Raw genomic sequence first — 26,280 nt, forward strand, 5'->3', positions numbered from 1 at the left:
GATAAGGAAATCTTGTTGAACTTTTACAAAGCGATAGGCCGGTCTGTGGTAAACTATGCGGCTCCGGTGTGGTCCGCCAACGTTAGTGCTACGCAGTGGAAAAATAGTCAGTCCTGCCAGAATGCCGCCCTTAGCACCGCAACAGGGTGCCTCCTCATGACGCCTGTCGATCATTTACATGAGGAGGCGAAGGTCTTACCGGTGCGACAGTATAATAAAATGCTGTCAATGCAAGACCTGCCATGCGAATCACCATCAGGTGGCAACCTCCGCCCAGGCACGTAAGGAAAGATCATGATCATGATCTAGAGAGAGAGAGAGGTACAGAGGTATAAGAGAGAGCCTTAAGATCAACAGGCCTATCAAGCGGGATTGAATAGTATTCACCCAAAAGCGGGCTCAGAAGTTATGAAAGGATATAGTGTGAATCCTGTATTTGGAGACCATCCCCCTCCCATCGTAGCTGAGGAGTGAGACCTCGCCAAAACTACCCTCGACAAACCCGAGTAGTTTTGGCTCAACTAAGATCCGAATGGTGTAGCCGCCACAATTGCGATGTGCAGAACATCTGCCCAGATTGTGGCACAGGATCACGAGTCGATCTAGCGATGTCCGTCCGTCTGTCTGGCTGTTGCGCACGATAACTCTCGAAGGGAATATCCGATTTGATCCAAACTTGGTACATTGTAATATTATTGTCAAACTTAGATAGGGCTCGGAGATGGGCATTAGCGGTCCACTGCACCACAAAGTGTCAACATTTTCAAAGAAATTAATTTACTGCACAGAAAGAATAATTCGATTTTGATGCAACTTTGCTAATCCTAATATTTGCATTAGTCCTAGGTCAGGTGCTAAAATGGACAATATCGGTTCACTCCCTCAAATACCTCCCCCACAAAAGGTCAAAATTTTGAACAATTATAACTCTTATAAAATGTGATGTAACAGCGCGATTGTCTTCAAAATAACACATACCACAATATTTTTATTTACCCAAGGTCTGGTGTAAAGATGGCATATATCGATCAACTCCTTGTGGTACCTCCCCCACAAAGGGTCAACATTTTGAATATCTATGAAGCTAAGAAGACGCGAAATTAATATCCGATTCCATTCTGACTCAATATTTATATCAACGCAATATATGTTATAAAGACGGTAGACATTGGACCATTCCTTCTGGTGCCTCCCCACGAAGGGCAAAATTTCGAATAACCAAAACGATCATAAAATCCGAAATAAGCATTCAACTTTCTTCAAATTTCAGACATTCCATTCTTTTAACTAACACAAGATCTGCTGGTACCTCCCCCACAAAGGGCCAAAATTTCAAAAATTCATGAGGCTCCAAAAACTCGTAATTAACATCCGATTCCATTCAGACTTGGCAAATCTCAATATTTTCATTAACACAAGATCTGTTGTAAATTTCTTTTGGTACCTCCCCCTAAAAAAATTTTGAATAACCAGAACGATCATAAAATCCGAAATAAGCATGCAACTCTCTTCAAATCTCACATATTCAAACATTTTTGCTCACGTAAAATCTGTTGTGAAGGTGATAAATATCTGGCAACCAGTTCTGGTACCTCAACCACAAATGGTCACAATTTTCAATACTTATATCTGTCATAATTGCGAAACAATTCGGCGATTCTATACAACTTGCTATATCTGAATATTTTCTTAGCCAGAAATCTGATGTGAATATGTACTTAATCGGAATTTATGATTTCCTGTAAAATTGAATATAAATGTTCGATTTGGACACACGATTCCGAAATGCAGAAAACTCTTTTCTATAACAACTTCTGAAAAGAAGACCAATGGTAAAAAATTCGAATTTGCTGCTTCTGTCAAGTCAAGTAATTCAAGTTCGAATTGGTGAAGAGCGCATGCATTGCGTACTGAAGAACACCACACCGTTAAGCTTTAGAGGATAAAGTCAAACTACTTTCGGAGGAGGCCCGTAGAGCAGCCCAAAAAGGGCGTGCTGCGAAAATAGTAAAAAATACCATCAAAGACAAATTAGTTGGAGTAGAAGACCCCATTAAAGAAATGCTTGGGGATAAAACAGAATCAAGTCCTGAACGAATATAAAATGACTCTAAAATATATTAGCATGGTGGAATTATCAAGGTAACCCTGTGCAATAATCCGCCCAATTACGGTTGCGTCGCTAGATTGAAAAATCGGCCCTATTACGGTTATCGTCGGCGTCGCAAAATGAAGTCGAGGCGACAATAATGATATTAGGGTTGTCGTTTTTTGTTGATAGCGACAAATGGTTGCCATTATCATTGTCGATACAACAGTCGACGTGATGTCGATTTTTGAGAATATCTGTCGCCGTAAAAAATTGTGACGACTAGTACTTTTTAGTCGACGTTGATATTGTGAGCATTTTGTATTTGATATTTGACCATGAAAATAACAATAGCAAAACAATTTGAAATTTTGGTTTCCGAATTGGAGAAAAATCCATGTTTGTCAAAAGGTCATGTTCCAGCAAATTTTAATTCAGATTGGGAATCCATTGCTACAAAATTAAATGTAAACGGGCCTCCGATTAGAGACTCCGATGGGTGGCAAAAAGTATGTAAAAATTAAAATTATTTTTGTATGTTTTTATTAGATAGTTTTCCAAAATTCTTCTAGATTTGGAAAGATTTAACATTTAAAACTAAAAAGAAACTTGTGCACAACAAGGGTGAAGCCAGCAGCAATGGACGTGGCATTTTTAAGCAAATGTCTTTGTCGCCTTTGGAGGAGTCTGTCGCGAATATAATGCAGTTTCAAAAGTTATTGAATCCACCAGGTCGTGCACTTGGAATAGAAAATAAGGACAACATAAGTGTAATAGACTAACGTCTATTCATGAAAATGAGCAAGTGGACAATGCTGATGACGAGACTGATGTAACCTACTATTGAAGTTTCTCGATCGCCCAGAAAAAACAATGGTAAAAAGTCATAAAGGAAAGTAGAAACTATTGAACTCTTGAAAGAGCGGCGTAAACTTTTGGAACAACACAATCAAGAGCCAGGCAATGCAAATACATATGTTTGTTGGCTGCCTTAACACTCGCCGCTGCACTTCTAATACATTCTTCTCTTCATCCTCACTTGAACTTAAGATATGTAACGCATTTATAATCTTCATTTTTTCACTATATTTTTTATTTTTCCGAAAGAGTCAAATTAGAATTCAAAATACCAAAAAAATTATCTTTTTTCGTCAATAACAAGGGAGTGTTGCCAACTTTTTTTTAATTGTTGCCAACTTTTATTTTAAACTGTCGATGTCGCTTCTATGCCTTACCATAATACTATTTTTGAATCGAAGCGACGGCGAGGGTGACTCGCACATAAAGTCGACGACGACTATAGTAACGACAACCGTAATTGGGGCGAATGGTATTACTGTAAGGCATAGAAGCGACATCGACAGTTAAAAAAAAAGTTGGCAACACTTCCACATTTTTGACATAAAAAATTGTTTGCAGCGGCGAGTGGTAAGGCGGCAAACAAACATATTTACCTTGCTTCACTCCAAGTAAGTACGTATTTTAATTTAAATATGTATTTAATGTGTTCTTTTAGAATTTTAAATTACTTCAGAATTAATAAGGACTGCTTTCAGCATGTGTAAAATAAATTTCCTCAAAGTTACAAATTGGCTCTCAGGCCTGAAATTAAATTGGCCGGTTTAAAATTTTTAATTTTTTTTGTTGAAATTTGTTCCAGTCGTAAGTATTTTTACCCTGATTCCAGGAAACTATTTGGGGTGGGGTGACGGACCCAGGAACCCCGCGCAAGTCTGGGTTCATATTGAGTAAGTGGATCCGGGTTTAGCCCGGGTCTTGAACCCTGACTTTCAAATCAAAAATCTGGGGAAACATAGTAATATCTTTCGGAAACAGGGTCAAAACTGAAGAATTTTTACTAAACTACATTTGTTTCAATTGGCGACAGCATTAATGTTTTTAGCGTTAGCATCTAAGTGATTTCGGAAATGACTTCAATATTTCCAAATTGTTTTGCTGTTGTTATTTTCATGGTCAAATGTCAAATACAAAATCGTTAAAATATCAACGTTGACTAAAAAATACAATGTCGTCACAATTTTTTACAGCAACAGATATTCTCTAAGAAAGACTTCACGTCGATTGTTGTATCGACAATGATAATAGCAATCATTAATCGCTATCGACAGAAAACGACAACCCCAATACGATTATTGTCGCCTCGCCTTCATTTTGTGACGACAACCGTAATAGGGTCGCATATGTTTACAATTTTTTCAAGACCATCTCATTGTCAAAAAAATATTCTAAAATATATTGTTTATAAACAATTCAGAGATGGGGAGTTTCTTGTTATGCATTGTATTTTGACAAGGTAAATTACAGGAAAATTAAGGATATCCTTATCTGAAATGAGCTTATCTTGAAATAATTGCACCATGTACATTAAGTTGGAAATTAATTAATTATTTATAATAAATTAGCAGAGAAATAATAATTTAGTTTCAAGTATTGCATTAAGCTGGAAATTGCGAGTTATTTCATACATATTTTTATTTTCAATAATTTTTATTTAATTTAATTTTTATTATTTTGTAACAAAAGCTCGTTTGGATTTATAACAAATTCTCAGTTTGCTAGTAATTTTGTTACGTTGTTGTTATTATTATTATTATTTTTCATTGTGTATATATTAGTTTTAGTTTATTTATATATGTATGTATTTGTTTATAACAATTTTAACCATAAGCACATTTCATTTTGATAATTTATTTATTTATTTTTATTTTTTTTTATCTATTCTAAAATTTATTGTTTTTGGGTTTCTTTCTGTGTGTGTTTTTACATTTTCAATTTTGTCGCATAAAAATTTGTTTAAAAAATCCATAATTTCATTTACTAATAACAAAAAACATGTTTTTTTATTTAAATTTTGTTTAGGAAATAATTAACAATTTACTAAATAAATAACAACAAATTCAACATTTTTATAGACACTTTGTACTCTCAAATACGTTTGATGGTGGGATCTGTAAAAAATACCGACAACTTACGTTTGAATTTCTCCATGCGGGGCTCATGATCCGATTCCGATTCACAGCTGTCGCTTTCGTCGCCAAACACAATGGTGCGGCTGAATGTGGGCAGGGGAACGGCAGCAATGGGTGGTGATTGGCCATCATCCGTTTCGGAGAAACCAGGATTCAATATTATGTTCGGTATCAATTCAATGCTGTCCCAACCATTTTCGAATTCTATGGAAAATATGAATTTCGAAGGTAAAAGAGAAAAAAGAAATGGAAAAATACGGGGTGCGGGTGGGGGAGAAAGGAGGGTGGGGGATTCATGGCAGTTTTATTAAGAAAAAGGAGTAGAGAAAAAATAATAAATTATGTAAAAATATTTTCCCTCAAAAGGAGTATTTTTGTTTTGATTTGATTTTGTGGCCGATTAAAGCGAACATTTACAATGACAGCGTTTAGCGGTGAGCAAGCCCAGATCACATGTATGGATTTGTTGTTTGGAGTAAAGGATAGACGTTTTATAGACAAAAAGTAAAAGACAGGCAACGAGAATTAGAAAGAAGGAAAGAAATAGAAAGATAACGGAAATATAAAATATCGATAAGTGAGAAGAGAAAAGAGAGACAGAAGATATAGAGATATATATTGTGTAACTCCACATGTTGTCATTGCCAGAAACACATAAAAAGCTTTTGTTTTTTTTTTGCATAATTTGTAATGATTTTGTTTTATTAATAAATTTACATTTTCAAACACAAAGCAAAACATTGAACATATAGTATTGATATAAGTATATTATATAAGTAAAATTGATTATTGCTTTTGTTTTTCTCCTATGGACAATAATGTATTCCACGCGTGACGCGTTAAGGAAAAGAAGCATTGAAATGTGGAAATTAAAAAATATATATATATTTACAATAAAGTTTTTTTGTTATAATAAAATTGGGTTAAAAAGGTTTAAACACAATGACATTTTTTGGTTTGATGCTTTGACTTCGAAAATGATATTAGATTAGGATTTTTTAATTGATGTTTTTGTTTACGTTGGGCAGAAATTAAATGAGGTATTTAAGGCTAAATTGACAATAATCGCCAGAGTTGTTTTGTCGTGATATATTTAGATTCACTTTATGTCAAATAAAAGAAAATAAAGGACTTGGACGGTTTGGAGACCGTATATGTAAACCACACACAGCTGCTGGGGCAGTGAACTGTCAAACCAATTTTGAATGAAAAATTATTAATATTCGTTGAAATTGTTGAAAAATGCATATCATAACAACCCCCGATTGACATTGTATAGGAAAACATATACAAAACAACTTATTTTTGAAAAAAAAAACATTTAAAATTTTTTGACATATCATTGCTCCCAAACATAACAACCTCCGATTGGCGTCGTATAAGAAAACATATAAATCTAACTATTTTGGAAAAAAAATTAATAATTTTTGACACATCACTGTTCCTAAGCGTTGATATGTCAAAAATTTTAAAATATTTTTATTGTTTTCAAATATAAGTAGGTTTTTATATGTTTTCCTATACGACGTCAATCGGAGGTTAAAACTTTTTGACATATCATTGCTCCCAAGCATAATAAACGCATATCATAACAACCTCCGATTGGCGTCGTATAAGAAAACTTATAAAAATCTAACTATTTTTGAAAAAAAAAAATTAATAATTTTTGACATATCACTGTTCTTAAGCGTTGATATATCAAAAATTTTAAAATATTTTTATTTTTTCAAATATAAGTAGGTTTTTATATGTTTTCCTATACGACGTCAATCGGAGGTTAATATATAATCAACACGTTTTACAAATTTTAATAATTTTTCATTCAAAATTTCCAATTTCAAATTCAATTCCAATTTGACAGTTCATTGTCCCAGCAGCTGTGTCGATGCGTCTACCTGTATTCTTCCACCATGATGTAAACATAACCCTCCACCATAGTATGGAGGGTATATTTAGTTTATCATTCCGTTTGTAACACCTCGAAATATACATATTTTAGACCCCACAAAGCATATATCTACTTGATCAGCATAAAATTCTATGTCGATTTAGCGATGTCCGTCCGTCTGCCCGTCTATGGCTTCACTCTAGCTTTCGAACAAAATGAGGTAGGTTGAAAAACGCTATTAACCGGAATGGTTGCAGATTTGATATTTGAAGCTCGCTATGACAGAAAATTGTCTGTGCAGGTCCACGTCTTCGTATAGCCCTCATAAAACGATACCTCCCGATATTCGGTATTTTGATGTTTTAGAGACATTATTTAGCGGAATTGTTTCAAATTTGGAATTTGAAGTTCGCAATCATGGTAGAAGAATATAGGTAGACGCATCGACACAGCTGCTGGGACAATGAACTGTCAAACCAATTTTGGAATTGAAAATGTTGAAAGAAAAATTATTTAAATTTGTAAAAATTGTTGAAAAACAAGAATTATTATAACCTCCGAATGACCTCGTATAAGAAAACATATAAAAATCTACTTATATTTGAAAAAACATTTAAAATTTTTTGACATATCAATGCTCCCAAGCGTTGATGCATCTACCTGTATTCTTCTGCCATGTTCGCAATGGATACTACAGCCCATGACAGAAGAATACAGGTAGATGCATCAACGCTTGGGAGCATTAATATGTCAAAAAATGTAAATGTTCTTTAAAATATAAGTAGATTTTAATATGTTTTCTTATACGACGTCATTCGGAGGTTATTATAATTCGTGTTTTTCAACAATTTTTGCAAATTTAAATAATTTTTCATTCAACATTTTCAATTCCAAAATTGGTTTGACAGTTCATTGTCCCAGCAGCTGTGTCAATGCGTCTACCTATATTCTTCTACCATGCTACAGCCTAAGACAGAAAATGGTCGGTGCAGGTCCTCGTCTTCGTAAGACTCCATATACGAAACCTCCCGATATCCGGTATTTTGATGATTTTACGAATTTTTGCCACAAATGTTATTTCATATATCTTCGTTTAACTTTTGATAAAAATTACATTTTTTTCGATGAAAGCAGGGTACGCACGATCGAAAATGTACATATGGAGTTTACTCCTTTATTTCATGACCGAAATGGTGTCAACGTATTGTACGATATGTGCAACTGTTACGTATGGAAAATTGGATGTTACACATGCAAAAAACATTCTGTCTAATTGACCCTTAGGACAGGGAGTACTCCAAGCTTACAGCGATAATTAACTATTTACAATAAATTTAACTTAAATGTGAATTGTCAAATATTGTGATTTATCGTAGAAGAATACAGGTAGATGCATCAATGTTTGGGAGCACTGATATGTCAAAAGTTTTTAAATGTTTCTTCAAAAATAAGTAGATATACGTAGATTTATATATTTTTGCTCTAAGACATCAATCGGAGATCGTTATGATATGCATTTTTTTAAACATTTTTAAAAATTTGAATATTTCATTTAAAAAATTTCAATTCCAAAATTGGTTTGACAGTTGATTGTCCCAGTAGTTGTTCCAATGCGACTACCTGTATTCTTCTACCATGTTGTTAGAGAGTATTTAGACTGCTAAATTTATTCGATTTCAAATGTAAATTCCATAGGGTATACGGCACGTAAATCGTATTCATAAATCCCATGGTAGAAGAATACGGGTAGTCGCATCGACACAGCTGCTGGGACAATGAACTGTCAAACTGATTTTGACATTGAAAATGTTTAATGAAAAATAATTTAAGTTTGTAAAAATTGTTGAAAAATATATATTATATCAACCTCCGATTTGCGTCGTATAAGAAAACATATAAAAATCAACTTATATTTGAAAAACATTTACAATTTTTTGATATATCAATGCTCCCAAGCGTTGATGCATCTACCTGTATTCTTCTGCCATGGTTTAAACGCCGTACAATGGTAGAAGAATACAGGTAGGTGCATCAACATTTGGGAACATTGATATGTCAAATTTGTTAAAATGTTTTTTTTTTAATAAGCAGATTTCTTATACGACACCAATCGGAGGTGGTAATAATATGCAATTTTTTTAACAAATTTGAATAATTTTTCATTAAAAATTTTCATATTCAAAATTTGTTTTGGCAGTTAATTTTCCTAGCAGCTGTGATGATGCGATTACCTGAATTCTTCTACCATGTGCCTTACCCACATATAAATTATTTGTGGATTTCAACTGTCCATTCCATTGTCGATCTCATTTGACATATTCGCAATTGAATTGACAGTTGAAATCCACGCGATTTAGTAATTCAAAATCAAATCCTTTATAAAGCATCAAACCGAAACGATTCATTGTGTTTCATTTTCTCTATCTTATTTCTAGTGCTTGTCGAAGAAAAAAAGTTAATAAATTAATAAATAAAATTTGTAGTTTGTCGAAATTATCGATAATTTTTGGTCAATCTTCGATTTCTTCGTCTATTGAACACTACCTTCAAGTCGATGGCATCGACTTAAACCGCTTTCAGTGCAAATTCTATCTCTAAAATTGGAACAAAAAAATAATAATAATTGGTGAATTGATCTTAATGTACTGAATTAGAACATGATTTATTCGGTCTCAAAATTGTTGCTGTTTGTTTTCTTTTTTTTTTCTATAAAACTAAAAGATTCTATGTTCCTATGAATTAAAAGGACCTGGATGCTAGCGACAATGAAATGAAAAAGTGGAAAGTTCATTAAAAATATTATTAAGCTGAAATTATTTTTGCGTAGATTCGAAGACCAGAAATGCGGAATAGAATGGAAAGAGAAGGCACCTAAATTAAACATTTTTCGAAGATGCGTCATTTGACGTATTAAATCAGTTCGACATAAATAATACTAAAGGTTGAAGAATGGTCGGGATTGTTAATTGACGCCCTCAAAATATTAGTTCCAGAACCTGCAAGAATCTACTATATATTTTTTTAGAAAATATTGCTAAAAAATGCTTCAGTGCCCACAAATTAAGACAAATTTTGGGAAAATTTAAGAGAAACAAACCAAAAATGGTTAAAACGAGGGATTCTTAAACTCATTTTTTGAGGAACCGACAAATGTCGGTAAAAACTGAAAATTATTGCTCTGTACCAGTAACTGAAAGAATCTCTGAGTTTTGCTTTTTTCAATATCTTAATGAACAAAAGTGATGAAAAGTCTAAATTAAAGTTGGCATCAGACGATAAGGGTTCTACATATACGCTGTCACTTTTATTTTCCGTGTGTATGTCAAAATTGCCATTTTACATAGGACTCATAATTCTTGCTATCACACACTTGCATATGTTTTTTTTTTTTTTTTTGGATACATTGTGATTATATTGCATATTCTATTAAATTATAATACTTTATGGATGGATTTTTACCGCAGATTTAATTTTTTATATTTTCATACAATAAACCATGGCAGAAGAACACACGTAGATGCATCAACGCTTGGGAGCATTGATATGTCAAAAAATTTTAAATGTTTTTTTCAAATATAAGTAGATTTTTATATGTTTTCTTATACTACGTCAGTCGGAGGCTATTATAATTTGCGTTTTTCAACAATTTTTACAAATTTAAATAATTTTTCATTCAACATTTTCAATTCCAAAATTGGTTTGACAGTTCATTGTCCCAGCAGCTGTGTCGACGCGTCTACCTATATTCTTCTACCATGCAATAAACAGATGAAAATAGAGCTCGCTGTAATCGAAAAAGTACATATGTAGCATGGTAAAAGAATACAGGTAGTCGCGTCGAGAACTGTCAAACAAATTTTGAATTTAAAAATTTGGAGTAAAAAATTATTTAAATTCGTTAAATTGGTTGGTAAATGCATATCATAACAACCTCCGTTCGGCGTCGTATAAGAAAAAATGTAAAAATATTCTTATTTTTGAAAAAAAAAAACCGCTTTAATTTTTTTGACATATCAAGCGTTGGTGCATCTTCTTGTATTCTTTAATCATGATATGTACTTTTTCTCATGTATTTCAAAACTGAAATGTCGTCCATGTACCACACCATGGGAACATTGGGAAAATTGATATGTCAAAATTTTTAAAATGTTTTTTTTTTCATAAGTTGATTTGTATACTTTTTCTTATACGACACCAATCAGAGGTTGTTATGATATGCGTTCTTCAACAATTTTTACAGATTTGAATAACTTCTCAATCAACATTTTCAATTTCAAAATTGGTTCCAGCAACTGTATCGATGCGACTACCTGTATTCTTTTAACATGTATCACACGATGTGTACAAATTCTTTATATGGAAAATTTGACACGACACATGTAAACCCCTTATCGACAGATTTAGAAAGAAATATAAAATTAAACAAAAAAGGCAAAGTTCTAAAATCCCAATTAAATGGTAAAGAAGTACTTCCGTAGAATACAAATGGATGGACAAATTTTGGGAGGACTTTCATAATTCTTAAATAAGAAGTTTGCGAATGGCACCTGTCATATTTTTTTTTCCTGTAGACTAAGGTAGGTTGTCTTCTAATATCATCAATAAACTTCGATTTTGAGAGTAACCTATCACGACGTGGTGAGCAACTTGGAAAAGCAATGGGAGATAAACTAAGAGAAGACTGAGCAGCTGATGCACACTTCCTTTTATGTTGATGACATAACGATGATATCCTTTATTTATGTTTGAACATATCGTTCCGAAATGAACTAGTTCAAATTAATTATTCTGTGAAAGGAACGATCGGAACTGTGCAAAATACTTTGCAAGGTAGATCTAACAGGTAACCGCATCGGCGAATTGCTACAACAAAGCAACTTTTGTGGTCCCCTCAAATGTCAAAATTAGCATCTAAGGCGAAAAACATAGATTCGCCATGACATTTAAAAGTTGCGGCAAATTTGTTTCAACCAATCAGAAACGAGGTGTTTGTTTACATTTTATTTTGTGTGCCTCTCGTCGTAAACGAACGTCGCAATAAAAGTTTTTATTGTAAAACAAATAAGAGTAAAATAAGTATTAATTGTAGTTTTGCGATATTTTTTAAACCAAGAAACTTATAATGACTATATTTAACTGGTTTAAACCGAAAGTTTTCCGGAACTGCAAATGACAAGAGTCGAATTCTTTCACTACTTCCCGTGATGTGCTTTGGGAATCTTAGTTGTTGAGGCTAACTTAATTCTTAAAGCTGCACTCCATTCTAACCTCCTTCCTTCATTTTCTTTTAATTTTTTTTACTGGTTTCACTCTTAACTTGCTCTTAAATTATTTGAAATATTATAAAAAGGTAATTTTAGGGAAGACAACATAAACAAATTTGTTGTTGCATTCATTTAGGGCGAATTCTTCATTACAACAATTTGTTTTGACATTTAATGGTGCCGTCAGCTGGGCTGATGCGATTACCTAGTACATCTACCTTGATACTTTGTACATACTTTTGAGAGCGGTTGAGACGCTAACAATAAAGATTCTAAAATTATCAGTTGATGAAATATCACACGTGTACAATTAAGTGATCCTGTGCGCTTTCGCATACGATAATGTGTAAGATAATAAAGGTCATCAACCGCCGCCCCGCAATATTCTCCATTCAATATTAGAATAGATACGAATAATTATGTGACTGCGATTAGGTGAAGTTATATTGGTTTTAGTAATAATTAAGGAACATAAATAAAAAACTAGAATCGAAACTACATCCAAAGACAAAAGGTGGGAATACATAAAACGCTTTTTTAAGTGGCTTAAGATATCGTCTGGCTTCTTCATAGAAGAACAAGGGAGAACAAGTTGACTAAGTTCGATTTTGCCCATACGCTCCTTTGTTCGTTTCCGAAGAAGTTAGTCGATGACTTTTTCATGTATTCTAACCATAAGCTTGTCCTTTCTTCTCGAACCGTAAGGTTGTTTTCCTTGCTCACTTTTATGTTTGGTCCTTCGAGCCGGATAGAGAATTGAATCTACACCAAAAATAAGCTGTTGTGTTATGTCCTCACTTTACCTAAGAATTCAATTTTAATGATTTTTCGAATTTAAGTAGATTTTTATATGTTTTTTTATACGAAGTCATTCGGAGGTTATTATAATTCGTGTTTTCCAACAAGTTTTACAGATTTAAATAATTCTTCATTCAACATTTTCAATTCCAAAATTTGTTTGACAGTTCATTGTCCCAGCAGCTGTGTCGATGCGTCTACCTATATTCTTCTACCATGGAAACAACTATCGAACCATGAGGTTGTTTTCTTTTCTCGTTTTCTCGCGTTACCTGTGAAGTCTGTGGCGCAAAAGAGCAAAAATCCTGTGAGAATGCCTTACTTACGATTTCTGGTCTTCATATGTATTGTTCAGCTTCCCATTAAAGGGCCCAAGGATATAATATTCATTTTGATAACAGAAAATAAATGGTTTAGAATCTACGTAATATGTTTTGATAAATTTATAAACAAATATACCTAACATCCGCCTCACATTATACAAGCGTTCGCACATTGTTGCAACTGTTATAATGTCACAGATTACAGTAGCTTATTAAAATTTCATTTCAAAGCAATTTAACTCAAAAATTCTACGCTTAGAACTTATAATTAAATGTTCGGGTTTGCTTATTACATCTATTGAATAATATATGAATATATAAAATGTTCTGCGTAGATTTTCAAAATATGAACATGATAAATAATTATACATACGGGCTATGAATAGAAATACATACGCACATACCCACATACATACATATAATATTCTAATTTTACACAGCAATAAACATACATATGTATCTACATGAGATTTTGAATTCGCATTTGTTGGCTTAGGAAATTTGCATGTTCAGAACAAGCCATTGTAATTTGCACAGTGTTTGGAAATCGAGATAGAATATTTTATTGACTCGCACATTTCGTGTTTGGAGTTGTAAAGTATGCTTATATACAAATCACAATAAATTCAACTATGGAAAACATATTGTAGATTTATAGTGATTGGACACGATTAAAAAAGGTGAAGAACCCCTTCTTATTGCGGCATGTCTTCAACTTTTCAATGCCAAAAGTCGACCTACATATCCCTACATACAACTCGATTGTGTGCGATAATCATAACAAAGAGAAAACAATCACCCAAACGCAGCATCAATTTGGTGTATGGCTTCTCGATAAAGTCTATAGTGAGTCTGCAAAGCAGGACGCTCCTAAAAAGATTCTGAGTCATCTATCCAGTTTATCGGAAGCGGGAAAGAGAAAAGGGCCAATAAACCACACAAAGAGACTCTACTACGGAGCTTTTGACTGTAGATGACACTCGAGCCGAGGAATATTTCATAAAGACTGGAGTTCCGCCAAAGAAAATGCGGGCTTCGCAGAAAAGTACCACAGAGACCAGGACAAAACTTTCACCTGACTTAAAATTCAAATTCATAACGAACTCTATTATACAATGGTCGATATGAACTGCGGCTAACATTGCTTAGCAGTCGAATGAGGAAGCTCTTTGGATAACATATCTCCTCTATGGGAAGGAGCAAGTTTAAAAAATGAAGTTCCTCGATGAACTATGGCTAACTTTACTTAGCAGTCAAATGTGGAAGCTCTTTGGAAGCTGGTAATTAACATATCTCCTCCCTGGGAATGAGCAAGTTTAAAAATGACGAAGAAAATGGAAGTTCCTCGCTTTACGGCCTTCTATCAATGCGAGACCCCTTGAAAGATTTTCTATCAGAAATTCGATCTATTTGGATAAAAAATATTAGATCCACAAAATACCTGTTCTATTCTCACGGCGAAAATCGTGGAGTCGGGTATAAAATGGGCTGGATCGGGACGGTAAACACTAGATCAGTAGAGCAGCAACATCGAAATCGGTATGTGATACAACCCTCAATCGAATCCTTGGGTATCCTAGAACTTTATTGCTTATCCTGTAGACATCCTTGCATATCATGTACACTTCCTTGAAGATTCCTGGGGAATCCTGTATGTCCTTTTATTATCCTTGAACATTCCTATAGTCTGCTTGAGCTCATATAAAGGTCTCTCACAACCTTGCCTTTGAATACCTTGTTGTCTGCTTGAGTACTTATTACTGTCTTGTAAACGAAGCCCTGAATATCATTGTAGTCTGCTTGAGTACTTATTAAAGTCTTTCCTAGACGAAACCTTTAATATCCTTGTAATCTGATTGTGTACTTATTAAGGTCTCTTGCAAACGTATCCTTGAATATATTTGTAATCTGCTCGAGTAGCCTTGAATACCCTTGTAGCCTGTTTGTGTACTTATGATGGTCTCTCGCATAGAATCCATCTGGGAGGCTTGAATAAACCATCCCGAATCCTGTGGACAAACCCCAAATATCTCTATTCCGTGTCTGGAGTACTTATCAAGGTCTCAAGTCGATAAAGAAGAATTCCCAATTCCGGACCAAAAAAGATTAGGATAAGTTATACTTCCCATTGAAAAAGCACAGTATGAACTTGAATGAGCTTCAAGACAAGTGACATCAAACGAAAACTACTGTATTTCTCTTTCTGTCGCAAAGTAAATAAATTTCTGTACGAACGCTTGAACCCCGGCGAGCTACTCTGTGGAAGATCGGCCTTCTATGTATTCGGCTTATCTCTAGTTTAGCAAAAACTCTGCATTTTGTTTTTCGAAATTTTTTGCAATGGTCGGTATTTTTACCCTGGTTCTGGGAAACAATTTTGTTCTTGGGGAACGGACCCGAGACCCCGAAAGTCCGCGTTAAAGTCCCGCATTAGACCCGGGTCCACAATAGGCAAAATAGTTGGAAAACTTACGAAAATCCCTATCCAACAAGTGATCACATGATGGGCGGTTCGGAAGTTATATTGAAATGATCGATTTTTTGGACCCGGATTTTTTATAAAACCCCCAAGAAGTCAAAATAAGGGCCCATTATAGGGATCAACCAAATTGATGCAACATTATTGCTGATACTCGTACCTTTCCAAAATGTTACAATTTGTTTTAATACCTCTTCTGGGTCCAGAGATATTCTCTATTAGATATGTTCAACAGGTTACTCGAACTAAAGTTTTTCTAAATTTAACATTTGAACCCGGAATTTCGGGTCAAAAATCTGGAGCCCGGATCTGTCACAAAAAAAAAAACAAAAAAAAAAAAAAAATTGGGATAAAAAAAAGAAAAAAATTGAAGGGTTTTTATACCCTCCACCTTGGAAAGGAGGGTATATTAACTTTGTCATTCCGTTTGTAACATCCCTAAATATTCTTCGTAGAACCCATAATGTATATATATTCATAATCAGCATAAAATTCTAAGACGATTTAACGATGTCCGTCTGTCTGCCCCTCTGTCTGTTGAAATCACGATATAGCCCACATTATTTGACGTAGAGCGTCAAACATTAGCAGAATAATTTGTATTGTGTCTAGGATGGTTGGTATTGAAAATGAGATATATCGGTCCACGTTTTGGTATAGTCCCCATATAACGGCACCTCCCGGCATTCGGTATTTTGATGATTTTTTGCCGCATTTTGTCACGGATTTGTCTAAATATTGGTATTTGTAGGTCATAATAGGTTCTAGCTTCGGTGGCGAAACTTTGCATGTATAGGTCCACGTTTTGGTATAGCCCCCATATAATGGTACCTCCCGATATTCGGTATTTTGATGATTTTTACCAAATTTTTTCACGGATTTGTCTGAAAATTGGTATTTGTAGGTCATAATGGGTTCTAGCTCCGGTGGCGAAACTTTGCATGTATAGGTCCACGCTTTGGTATAGCCCCCTTATAACGGTACCTCCCGATATTCGGTATTTTGATGATTGTTGCCACATTTTTTCATGGATTTGTCTAAAAATTGGTATTTGTAGGTCATAATGGGTTCTAGCTTCGGTGGCGAAACATTGCTTGTATAGTTCCACGTTTTGGTATAGTCCCCATATCACGGTACCTCCCGATATTCGGTATTTTGATGATTTTTGCCACACTTCTACACCGATTTGTCTGAAAATTGGTATTTGTTGGTCATAATAGGTTCTAGCTCCGGTGGCGAAACTTTGCATGTATAGGTCCACGTTTTGATATAGCCCCCATATAACGGAACCTCCCGATATTTGGTATTTTGGTGATTTTTGCCACATTTTTTCATGGATTTGTCTAAAAATTGGTATTTGTTGGTCATAATGAGTTCTACCTCCGTTGGCGAAATATTGTATGTATAGGTGCACGTTTTGGTATAGCCCCTATATAACGGTACCTCCCGATATTCGGTATTTTGATGATTTTTACCACATTTTTTGATGGATTTGTCTGAAAATTGGTATTTGTTGGTCGTAATGAGTTCTAGCTCCGTTGGCGAAATATTGTATGTACAGGTGCACGCTTTTGTATAGCCCTATATAGCGGTACCTCCCGATATTCGGTATTTTGATGATTTTTGCCAAATTTTCCCACGAATATGCCTTAAAATTGGTATTTGTGGGTCATAATTGATTCTAGAGTGGATGGTATTAAAAGTTCGGCCCGGCTGAACTAAATGTTTTTTTACTTGTTACTAAACTAGAGTTGTTCCAAGAAGGTGTGTTAAAGGTCTGAAAGGGTCTGATAATTGCAAGAGACCGGTAAAAAATAAGACTCCGTCCAGCAAAAGAAGTCGACCTACTTTAAAAATACTCCCGACCCTCCTCGCCTTGGGAATTCTTTACAACTTCCAAACACTGTGCTTTAAATTTCCCAAAAAAAAAATGGCTTGAAAATACGAAATTTTAAATTAATTCATTTAAGCATAGAATGGTTGTAGCATATTTATACACAGAGACATACATACACACAGACATCTCAAACACACACACACACAAACATACATACGACATACATATACCAACAAAGAATTCAAAACAATAATGTTGCCACAACAAATTAAAATACGTTAACACAACCAGCAATAACAACAAAATCGATGACAATACAAATCAATGGCAACAAAAACCAAACGAAGGGAAATCAAAAAAAAAAAAAAAAGCTCGAGGCAACAATAACAACAATAATAGTAACAACAACAATACAATAACAGCAACAATTGTTTTTTTTTGTGGATTTGTTTGTCTGTTTGCATTTTTTTCCATTCCACATTTGAAGTAGCAGAATCTAAGCAGTAACAACAACAACATCCCCGGCAGCACCCGCACCCTCAGCAGCAGCAATGCCAGCCATGTTGGCCGATTCCGATGCAGTCAATGTCATCATTACTACATCATCAACATCGACGTGGCCACTTTCATTGTCATTGCCACCGCCACCGCCACCGCCACCGCCACCGCCACCGCCATCGCCACCACCATCATCATCCACCACATCCACAATAACAACAATATGATGATGATTATTATAGCAAATGGTACTGGCGGTAGTTGGCTTAGCACTGGCACCACCACCACCACCACTCTGGCTCTTCAGGGCCCTATTAAGGACTTGATTGAATTTTAATTGATTGGCAAATCGATTAAGATTTTGATTGTTTTGTTTTTTGATTTGATTAGATTCTTGATTGGAATCTCTATTTGGCTGGTGGTAATGATGCTGGTGGTCGTCGTGTTGTCGTTGTTCCTGCCGTTGGCATTCTTGTTGTAGTGTTTGTGTGTGATATATATTTGTGATAGTTGTAGGCGTAGCCAGAGCAGTTGGAGAATAAGATGTAGCATTTTGATTGAAATTGAAATTTCGATAACGACCACTACCAGTACAACCACTACTACCACTACGACTACCACTACCATCAGCATTGACACAATTTGAGAAATTTGAGTGAGTTTCAGTACCCGCTTGAGATGATTGATAGCACTCTCTGGTCAGAACTATACATAATCCAATAGCTAATATCACAAATGTTCCAAGTACTATACTGACGGCAACAATCCAGATACGTGGATCGAAATTATCTAAATCGGGTTGTATAAGGCGTATTAAATCTACGAAAATGGGAAAGGAGAAAAGAATGGAGACATATATTGAGGGGATATTGGAAAGAAGGAAGGAAGGATTGAAATGTGAGTGAAAACAGATTTTTTTTAATATTATGAATATGAAAATGGTTAGGGAGCGAGGATATAAAAGAGAAAATAGAAGAAAAAAAGAAACAAAATACACAATATATAAGAGATACACATTTAAAACAATTATTTTTATACCCTACAACACTATGTGTTGGGGGTATTATAAGTTTGATTGGGCCAGAATTTATGTAACACCTCGAAATATTGGTTTCCCATATAGGAAAGTATATATGGATCTTCCTAGCTCGCCGAGCTGAGTCGATCTAGCTATGTATGTCCGTCCGTCCGTCTGTCCGTCTGTCCGTCTGTCCATGTTAATTTGTAATCACGCTACAGGTCGCAATTATGGCCCGATCCTTACGAAATTTTGCACGAAGGTGGGGTTAGGGTCAGAATAGAAGCCTATTTCATTTGGAGATGATCGCCAAATGCTTAGGGATTGAAATGGACCAAATACTGAAAAAATTTCGGATTTTGCAGTAGCTATACAGGTCGCAATTATAGACCAATCGACGCGGAATTTCGCATGTAGCTAAAGTTTAGGGCGGGGAAGAAGCCAACCAATTTTGGTGGTCATCGGATAATATTTAGCGGGTAAAATAGACCATATCTTTTGTGTTGAAAAAATTCAAAATTTTTCATTAAACCGTGAATATTTTAAATCCCGGCGAAATCACAAAGCCATGACAAGGTTACTTCTGACCTTTACATTGATGTTAACATCCAACAAATCGGATATATAGCAAAATATGTGCGATATATATGTCTATCAAAGAAGATATGCTTGAAAAATCTCTTATATGTCGAGAACGGCTGAACTGATTTCGACAGTTCTCATTAATTCAGAATGGCCGCTTGTTAGGAAAGAAAAAACGTCTAAAAAATCGCATAAAAATATCTCTCTAAAGATGAAAATATTGGTTTTGTAACATTTTCTCATATTTTTTCAATTTTGTCATATTTTTGGCATATTTTCATTTTAAATTAAACATTTGGTAATATTTCTACAGGTAACAAAACTAAGTAGTTAGGATATCAGGATATCATATACAGATCGTATTTATGGCCAGATCCTTACGAAATTTTGCATGGAGATAAGATGAGGGTCAGAATAGGAGCCTACTCTTTTTGGAGATGATCGTCATATATTTAGGGGTTGAAATGGACCAAAAAACTGCAAAATTGTCAGGAGGTCGTAATTATTCTGACTATTTCGTTAACGCTGATTTCGTGGAAGAATATAGTCAAATGTTTGTATCTCATATAGATGCGTTTCAGTCAAAAGCCAATAATAAATGTTAATCTTTTGCCACTTCTGAGAGATTATAGGTCTTTGGGAAATATTGGTTCCAGATCTAGGAAGACCATTTAAGTGCAACATCTACCAATAAATTGGAAATGAGCAAATTAGTTTAAGTTGCTATTATTCGAAAATTAGAGAACGAAACCTGATGGTTTTCTTTTATAATTTGTCACAATATCTTGTGGAATTCTATCGAGTATCTCGCCTATATATACAGTATCGTTTATTATAGTGTTGTAGGGTATTCAACGGTCGGCCCCGCTCGACTGTAGCCTTTGCTTACTTGTTTTAATATATAATAATAAAAACACAACAACATTAAGAATTGCCATACAAATCATTTGGAATTTTGTATGGCAAATAATATTTATATATTTTTTATATACACAGCTATGGTCACATAAAAATAACTTCCTAAAAATTTTTCAACATAAATGGAAATGATTGGTTATTATGTTCTGGTTGATGTAAAGTAGGGCCTGTTTCATAATTATAATAACACTCGTTTATATCCTCCACCATAGTATGAAGGGTATATCAAGTTTGTCATTCCGTTTGTAAGACCTCGAAATATAAATTTGACACCCCACAAAGTATATATATATTCTTGATCAGCATAAAATTCTACGTCGATCCATCTGTGGAAATCACTTAAATTTTTACTGAAATGTGTATTATGTTTGCAGGACTTTGGGTATTGAAAATGGATCATGTAGGTCCACGTTTTGGTATAGCCCCCATAAAACGGTATCTCCCGATATTCGGTATTTTGATGATTTTAGCGACATTATTCACCGCAATTGTTTCAAATTTGGTATTTGAAATTCGTAATGAATGCTACAGCCTACGGCAGAAAATTGTGTGTGCAGGTCCACGTCTTCGTATAGCCCCCATATAACGGTACCTCTCGATATTCAGTATTTTAATGATTTTAGCGACAATTTACAACGGAATTATTTCAAATTTGGCATATGAAGTTCCTAATCGATACTACAGCTTATGACAGAAAATTGTGTGTGCAGGTCCTCGTCTTCGTATAGTCCCCATATAACGGTACCTCCCGATATTCGGTATTTTAATGATTTTAGCGACATTATACAACGGAATTGTTTCAAATTTGGTACTTGAAGTTCGTAATGGATGCTACAGCCTAAGACACCCATATAAAGGTACCTCCATATATTCCGTATTTTGATGATTTTTTTTAGTTTCGCATGATTTATGACAAAAGTTGCCCATGCAGGTCCAAGTCGTCGTATAGACCCTAATATAGCAGCTACATTCGGCATTTTTTAGATTTTAATGGATTTTAAAAATCCAAATGGTGGAGGGTATTCAAAGATCGACCCGGCCAAACTTAGAGTTTTTTTACTTGCTCTTCCTTATATCTCTTTCGATGTTCCACTGTTCTGGAAATACTTCATTGAGATTAAGCATATATGTTCTCACTCTTTTGGCCATTAAATAACAAAAACTGTCTTGCAGGGAAATTTCTGGCAGAGGTGTTAATGTTGTACTGAATTTTTTAAAAGATCCTGAAAATTACAGCTCCCAAAAGCGCTCGGGAAGAAAAGCAAATAAAAAGCATTAATTTCGGTCGGGCCGAATTTGTAATACCCTCCAACTTTGGGTAAAGAGAATATTTTTATATAACAGTATCTGAATTCAAACGTGTCCCACTTTAAACTCCAAATACTAGCAAGACCGTTCGGATAATTCTGTTAAGTTTTTCAAAAAAAAAAAAAAAAAAAAAAAAAAACATAAAGTGGGAGAGCCCAATGGACAATTTTATACTTCAAGGATGGTCATCTACCAAATCGTCTTAAGTACCAAATATGAAACAATTTCGTGGATAAATGTGACTAGGATTATCAAAATACCGAATATCGACGGGAATCATTAAATGTGAGCAATAAGAAAACGCGGACTTAAATATTTAATGTTCTGCCACCGGAGCTAGAACCCATTACGAACTACAAATACTAGTTTTTAGACCAAACCCTTGGATAAATGTGGCAAAAATCATCAAAACACCGAATATCGGGAGGTACAGTTATATGGGGACTATACAAAAACATGGACCTACATATACAATGTTTCGCCACCGAATCTAGAACCAATTATGATCCACAAATTCCAATTTTTAGACAAATCCGTGAAAAAAAGTTTATCAAAATACCCAATATCGGGAGTTACCGTTATATGGGGACTATACAAAAAACGTGGACCTATCCATACAATGTTGCGCTACCGTAGCTAGGGTCCATTATGACCCACAAATTCCAAATTTTAGACAAATCCGTGGGAAAATGTAGCAAAGATCATCAAAATACCGAATGTCGGGAGGTACCGTTATATGGCGGTCATACCAAAACGAGGACCGATATATCACATTTTCAATTACCAATCATCCTTGACAAAATACAAATTATTCTTCCAGATTTTTAAGCTTTACGTCAAATAATGTGGACTGTATCGTAATTTCGACCAACAGACGGACATCGTTAAATCGACGTAGGATTTTAAAATACACTGTTTGAAAAACGAATATTCAAATGCACTGATTAATGAAATATATATATATATATATATATATATATATATATATATATATATATATATATATATTCTTTATGGGGTATACGACGAATATTTGGGGATGTTACAAACGGTATGACAAAGATACCTCCTTTTCAAGGTGGAGGGTACACAAATTGTATACGAATAAAAAACAGTGTATTGCATCATTAATCAGTGCATTTGAATATTCGTTTTTCAAACAGTGTATTTTAAAATCCGCCACTGTATTTTAAAATAGATGTTTGCATTTGTATATATTATAGATATTATTTCATTATAAACCTACATATTAGTATTAAATGTATGTAACTTAAAAACAAATTATGAATTTAAAATACCATATTGGGAATTTTATTATCAAACAGTGTTTCACAATCTAAAAACGTATTTGAATATCAAATATTTAGTAATTTTATTAAATCGTATATATAATATTAAAAACTAAAAAAATATGATGTACGTAATTAAAACCCCTGAATTTAAGTTACGGAATACGGAAATGAGTGCTTATATTCTTTTCGATATAGTAAAATTGTATCAGAGTGACTATAGCTGTGTAATGAATAACATTTTTCTTAACATTGTTAATTTATTAATTGAATTATTCTAAACATTGAAACAACATTGAAAATTGTAAACACTTTAATATCTATTTTTATAAAAAAGTACTTTTATTGGAAATTATAAGTTTAATCGTAACCCTGCTCTACTAACTGTTGTCATATTTTCTTACCAACTTAACATTACCATAAATCTAAGTGGGAAATAATTAATCGAGCAAGAAGGATTTGACAATTGTTTAGTTGAATAGAATGGGGTTTGAAAGAGAATTCAAATAAGATATGTATATCAAACAGTGTATTCCTTATTCAATTGTTTCGAACATTTTGTTTTGGAAGCCATGCGATCGGTTCGAATATCAAACAGTATTAGTGTCAAAAGGAATGGCTTCGAATGATAAAGATCTCATAAATATTGAGATTATTTAGAACTCAAATTAAATATATCTTTTTTATAGAAGAGATAAAGATTCTTATAAGCTCATCACTCTGTTTAAGCCAAGACGTATTTATTTTATTTTACAAAATATTCTTTTTAGATATTCAATTTAATTGAATTGTTGAATAAATTGCTTTATTCTTCAAATGTTCCGTATGAAATTTGGAATTTGTTTGACTTCATTTCCAAACTATTTATTCAAATTGTTCCAGTTCATTACCCAGTATTCGATGTTAATTTCACTTTTTATGAGCTGGATATTCAAAATTTTGCGCCTTTGTGGGAAGGTAACAAAAGAAGTGGACCGATATATCCCATCTTCATAACAGATTTTTTGTTAGTCGAAATTATGGATTTTATAACCGTTTTGGTTATTTAAAATGTTGCACCTTGTGGGGGAGGTACCAAAAGGAATGGTCCGATCTCTACCGTTTTTATAACAATATTCAGATGAGCCAAGTCTAAATGGAATCGGATGTTCATTTCGCGTTTTATGAGCTTAATGGATATTCCAAATTTCGACCTATTGTGGGGGAGGTACCAGAATGAGTGGACCGATATATTCCATCTTAATACCAGATCTTACATCAAATTTTTTAAGAGTTATTATTGTTGAAAATGTTTATCCTTTGTCAGGGAGGTACTTGATGGAGTGGACAGATATTGTCCACCTTCGCACCTAACCTAGAACTGACGCAAATATTAGGATTCGCAAAGTTGGAGCAAAATCGGATTATCGTTTCTCCTTCTGTGCGGAAAATATATTTTTTGAAAATTTTGAAGTTTTGTGGGGGAGGTACTAGAAGGAGTGGGCCGATATTGCCCACTAATAATGATCGTAGGTCTCTTTGGACCAATTCCGTCTCAGACGATCTAGCAATGTCCGTTCGTCCGTCCATCTGTCTGTCTGATGCGCACAATAACTCTCGAAGGGAGTATCCGATTTGATCCAAACTTGGTACATCGTAATATTATTGTCAAACTCAGATTGAGTTCGGAGATGGGCAATATCGGTCCACAACTTCCGGTAAATCCGCCACAAAAAAAAAAAAAAAAAAAAAAAAAATATATGTTACTGCATAGAAAGAGAAAAGATAATCCGGTTTTGCTCCAACTTTGCGAATCCTAATATTTGCATTAGTGCTATGTCAGGTGCAAAAAGGAATAATATCGGTCCACTCCATCAAGTGCCTTCCCCACAAAAGGTGAATATTTTGAATAATTATAATTCGTATAAAATGTGAGTTATGTGTCCGATTGTCTTTAAATTACACACGTTACAATATTTTTATAAACCCAAGATCTGCTGTGAAGATGGAATATATCGGTCTACTCTTTCTGGTACCTCCCCCACAACGGGTCAAAATTTTGAATATCCCTTAAGCTCTTAAAACACCAAATTGATATTCGATTTCATTCCGACTTGGAATATTTCAATATTTCCATCAACACAAGACCTGTTATAAATATGGTAGAGATTGGACAATTCCTTCTGGTACCTCTTCCGCAAAGGGTCAAAATTTTGAATAACCAAAACGTTTATAAAATCCGAAATAAAAATAAGGTTCTCTTTATATTTTACACATCCCATTATTTCTACTAACACAAGATCTAATGTGAAGATGGAATGTATCGTGCCACTCATTCTGGTACCTCCCCCACAAAGACTCAAAATTTTGAATATCCCGAAGCTCATAAAACGCGACATTAACATCCGATTCCTTTCCAGACTTGGTACATCTCAATATTTCCATCAACACAAGATCTGTTGTAAACATGTTAGAAATCGGACCATTTTTTCTGGTACCTCCCCTGTATAGGGTTTAAGGTTAAACAAACGGTCAAAAATACGAAATAAGCATCCAACTCTCTCCAAATTTCATAAAGCCAAATATTTTTGCTAACGTAGGATCTCTTGTGAAGATGATATATATCTGACAAACCCCTTCTGTTACCTCAACCACATAGGGTCACAATTTTCAATACTCTTATCTGTCATAACATGAGAAACAAGTTAGCGATATTTTACAACTTGCCATATCTAAATATTTCTCTTAACCAGAAATCGGATATGAATATGTAATTTATCGGAATTTATGTTTTCGTATAAAATTGGATATAAATATTGGATTTCGTTGAAATTTTGCACACACCAATATTTTTATCTGTATTAGATGAAATATGAAAATGGAATACTTTGGTCCGCTATATCTGTTATTTCACGCATATTTCCACATTTTCCAAAAATTTGCACATCTCTCAAATAAAGTATACGAAGTAGTCGATATAGTCCAAATCTGGCACGTTGTGAATATTGACCATCTGCTGC

The 26,280-nt window shown here is 34.2% G+C and overlaps 1 protein-coding gene across 3 annotated transcripts in view; it reads right to left on the reverse strand.

Annotated features, from left to right (window-relative positions):
* Positions 1-4,887: 4,887 nt before the first annotated feature.
* Positions 4,888-26,280, reverse strand: part of LOC101898514 (probable serine/threonine-protein kinase vps15) — a 178,247-nt gene continuing 156,854 nt past the window's right edge. Inside the window, exons 5-6 of one of the 3 annotated variants that reach the window (XM_059129373.1) lie at positions 18,836-18,985; positions 4,896-5,283 (exon numbers count right to left, since the gene is read on the reverse strand). In XM_059129373.1, the coding sequence (XP_058985356.1) occupies positions 5,036-5,283; positions 18,836-18,985 (398 nt within the window). In that variant the 3' untranslated portion in view covers positions 4,896-5,035. Of the gene's footprint in view, positions 5,284-6,726; positions 9,562-18,835; positions 18,986-26,280 lie in introns of those variants that run through there. The other 2 variants (XM_059129375.1, XM_059129374.1) reach the window with 2 other exon arrangements.

This window comes from Musca domestica, unplaced genomic scaffold, assembly GCF_030504385.1.
Source record: "Musca domestica strain aabys unplaced genomic scaffold, Musca_domestica.polishedcontigs.V.1.1 60, whole genome shotgun sequence".
Taxonomy (NCBI): domain Eukaryota; kingdom Metazoa; phylum Arthropoda; class Insecta; order Diptera; family Muscidae; genus Musca; species Musca domestica.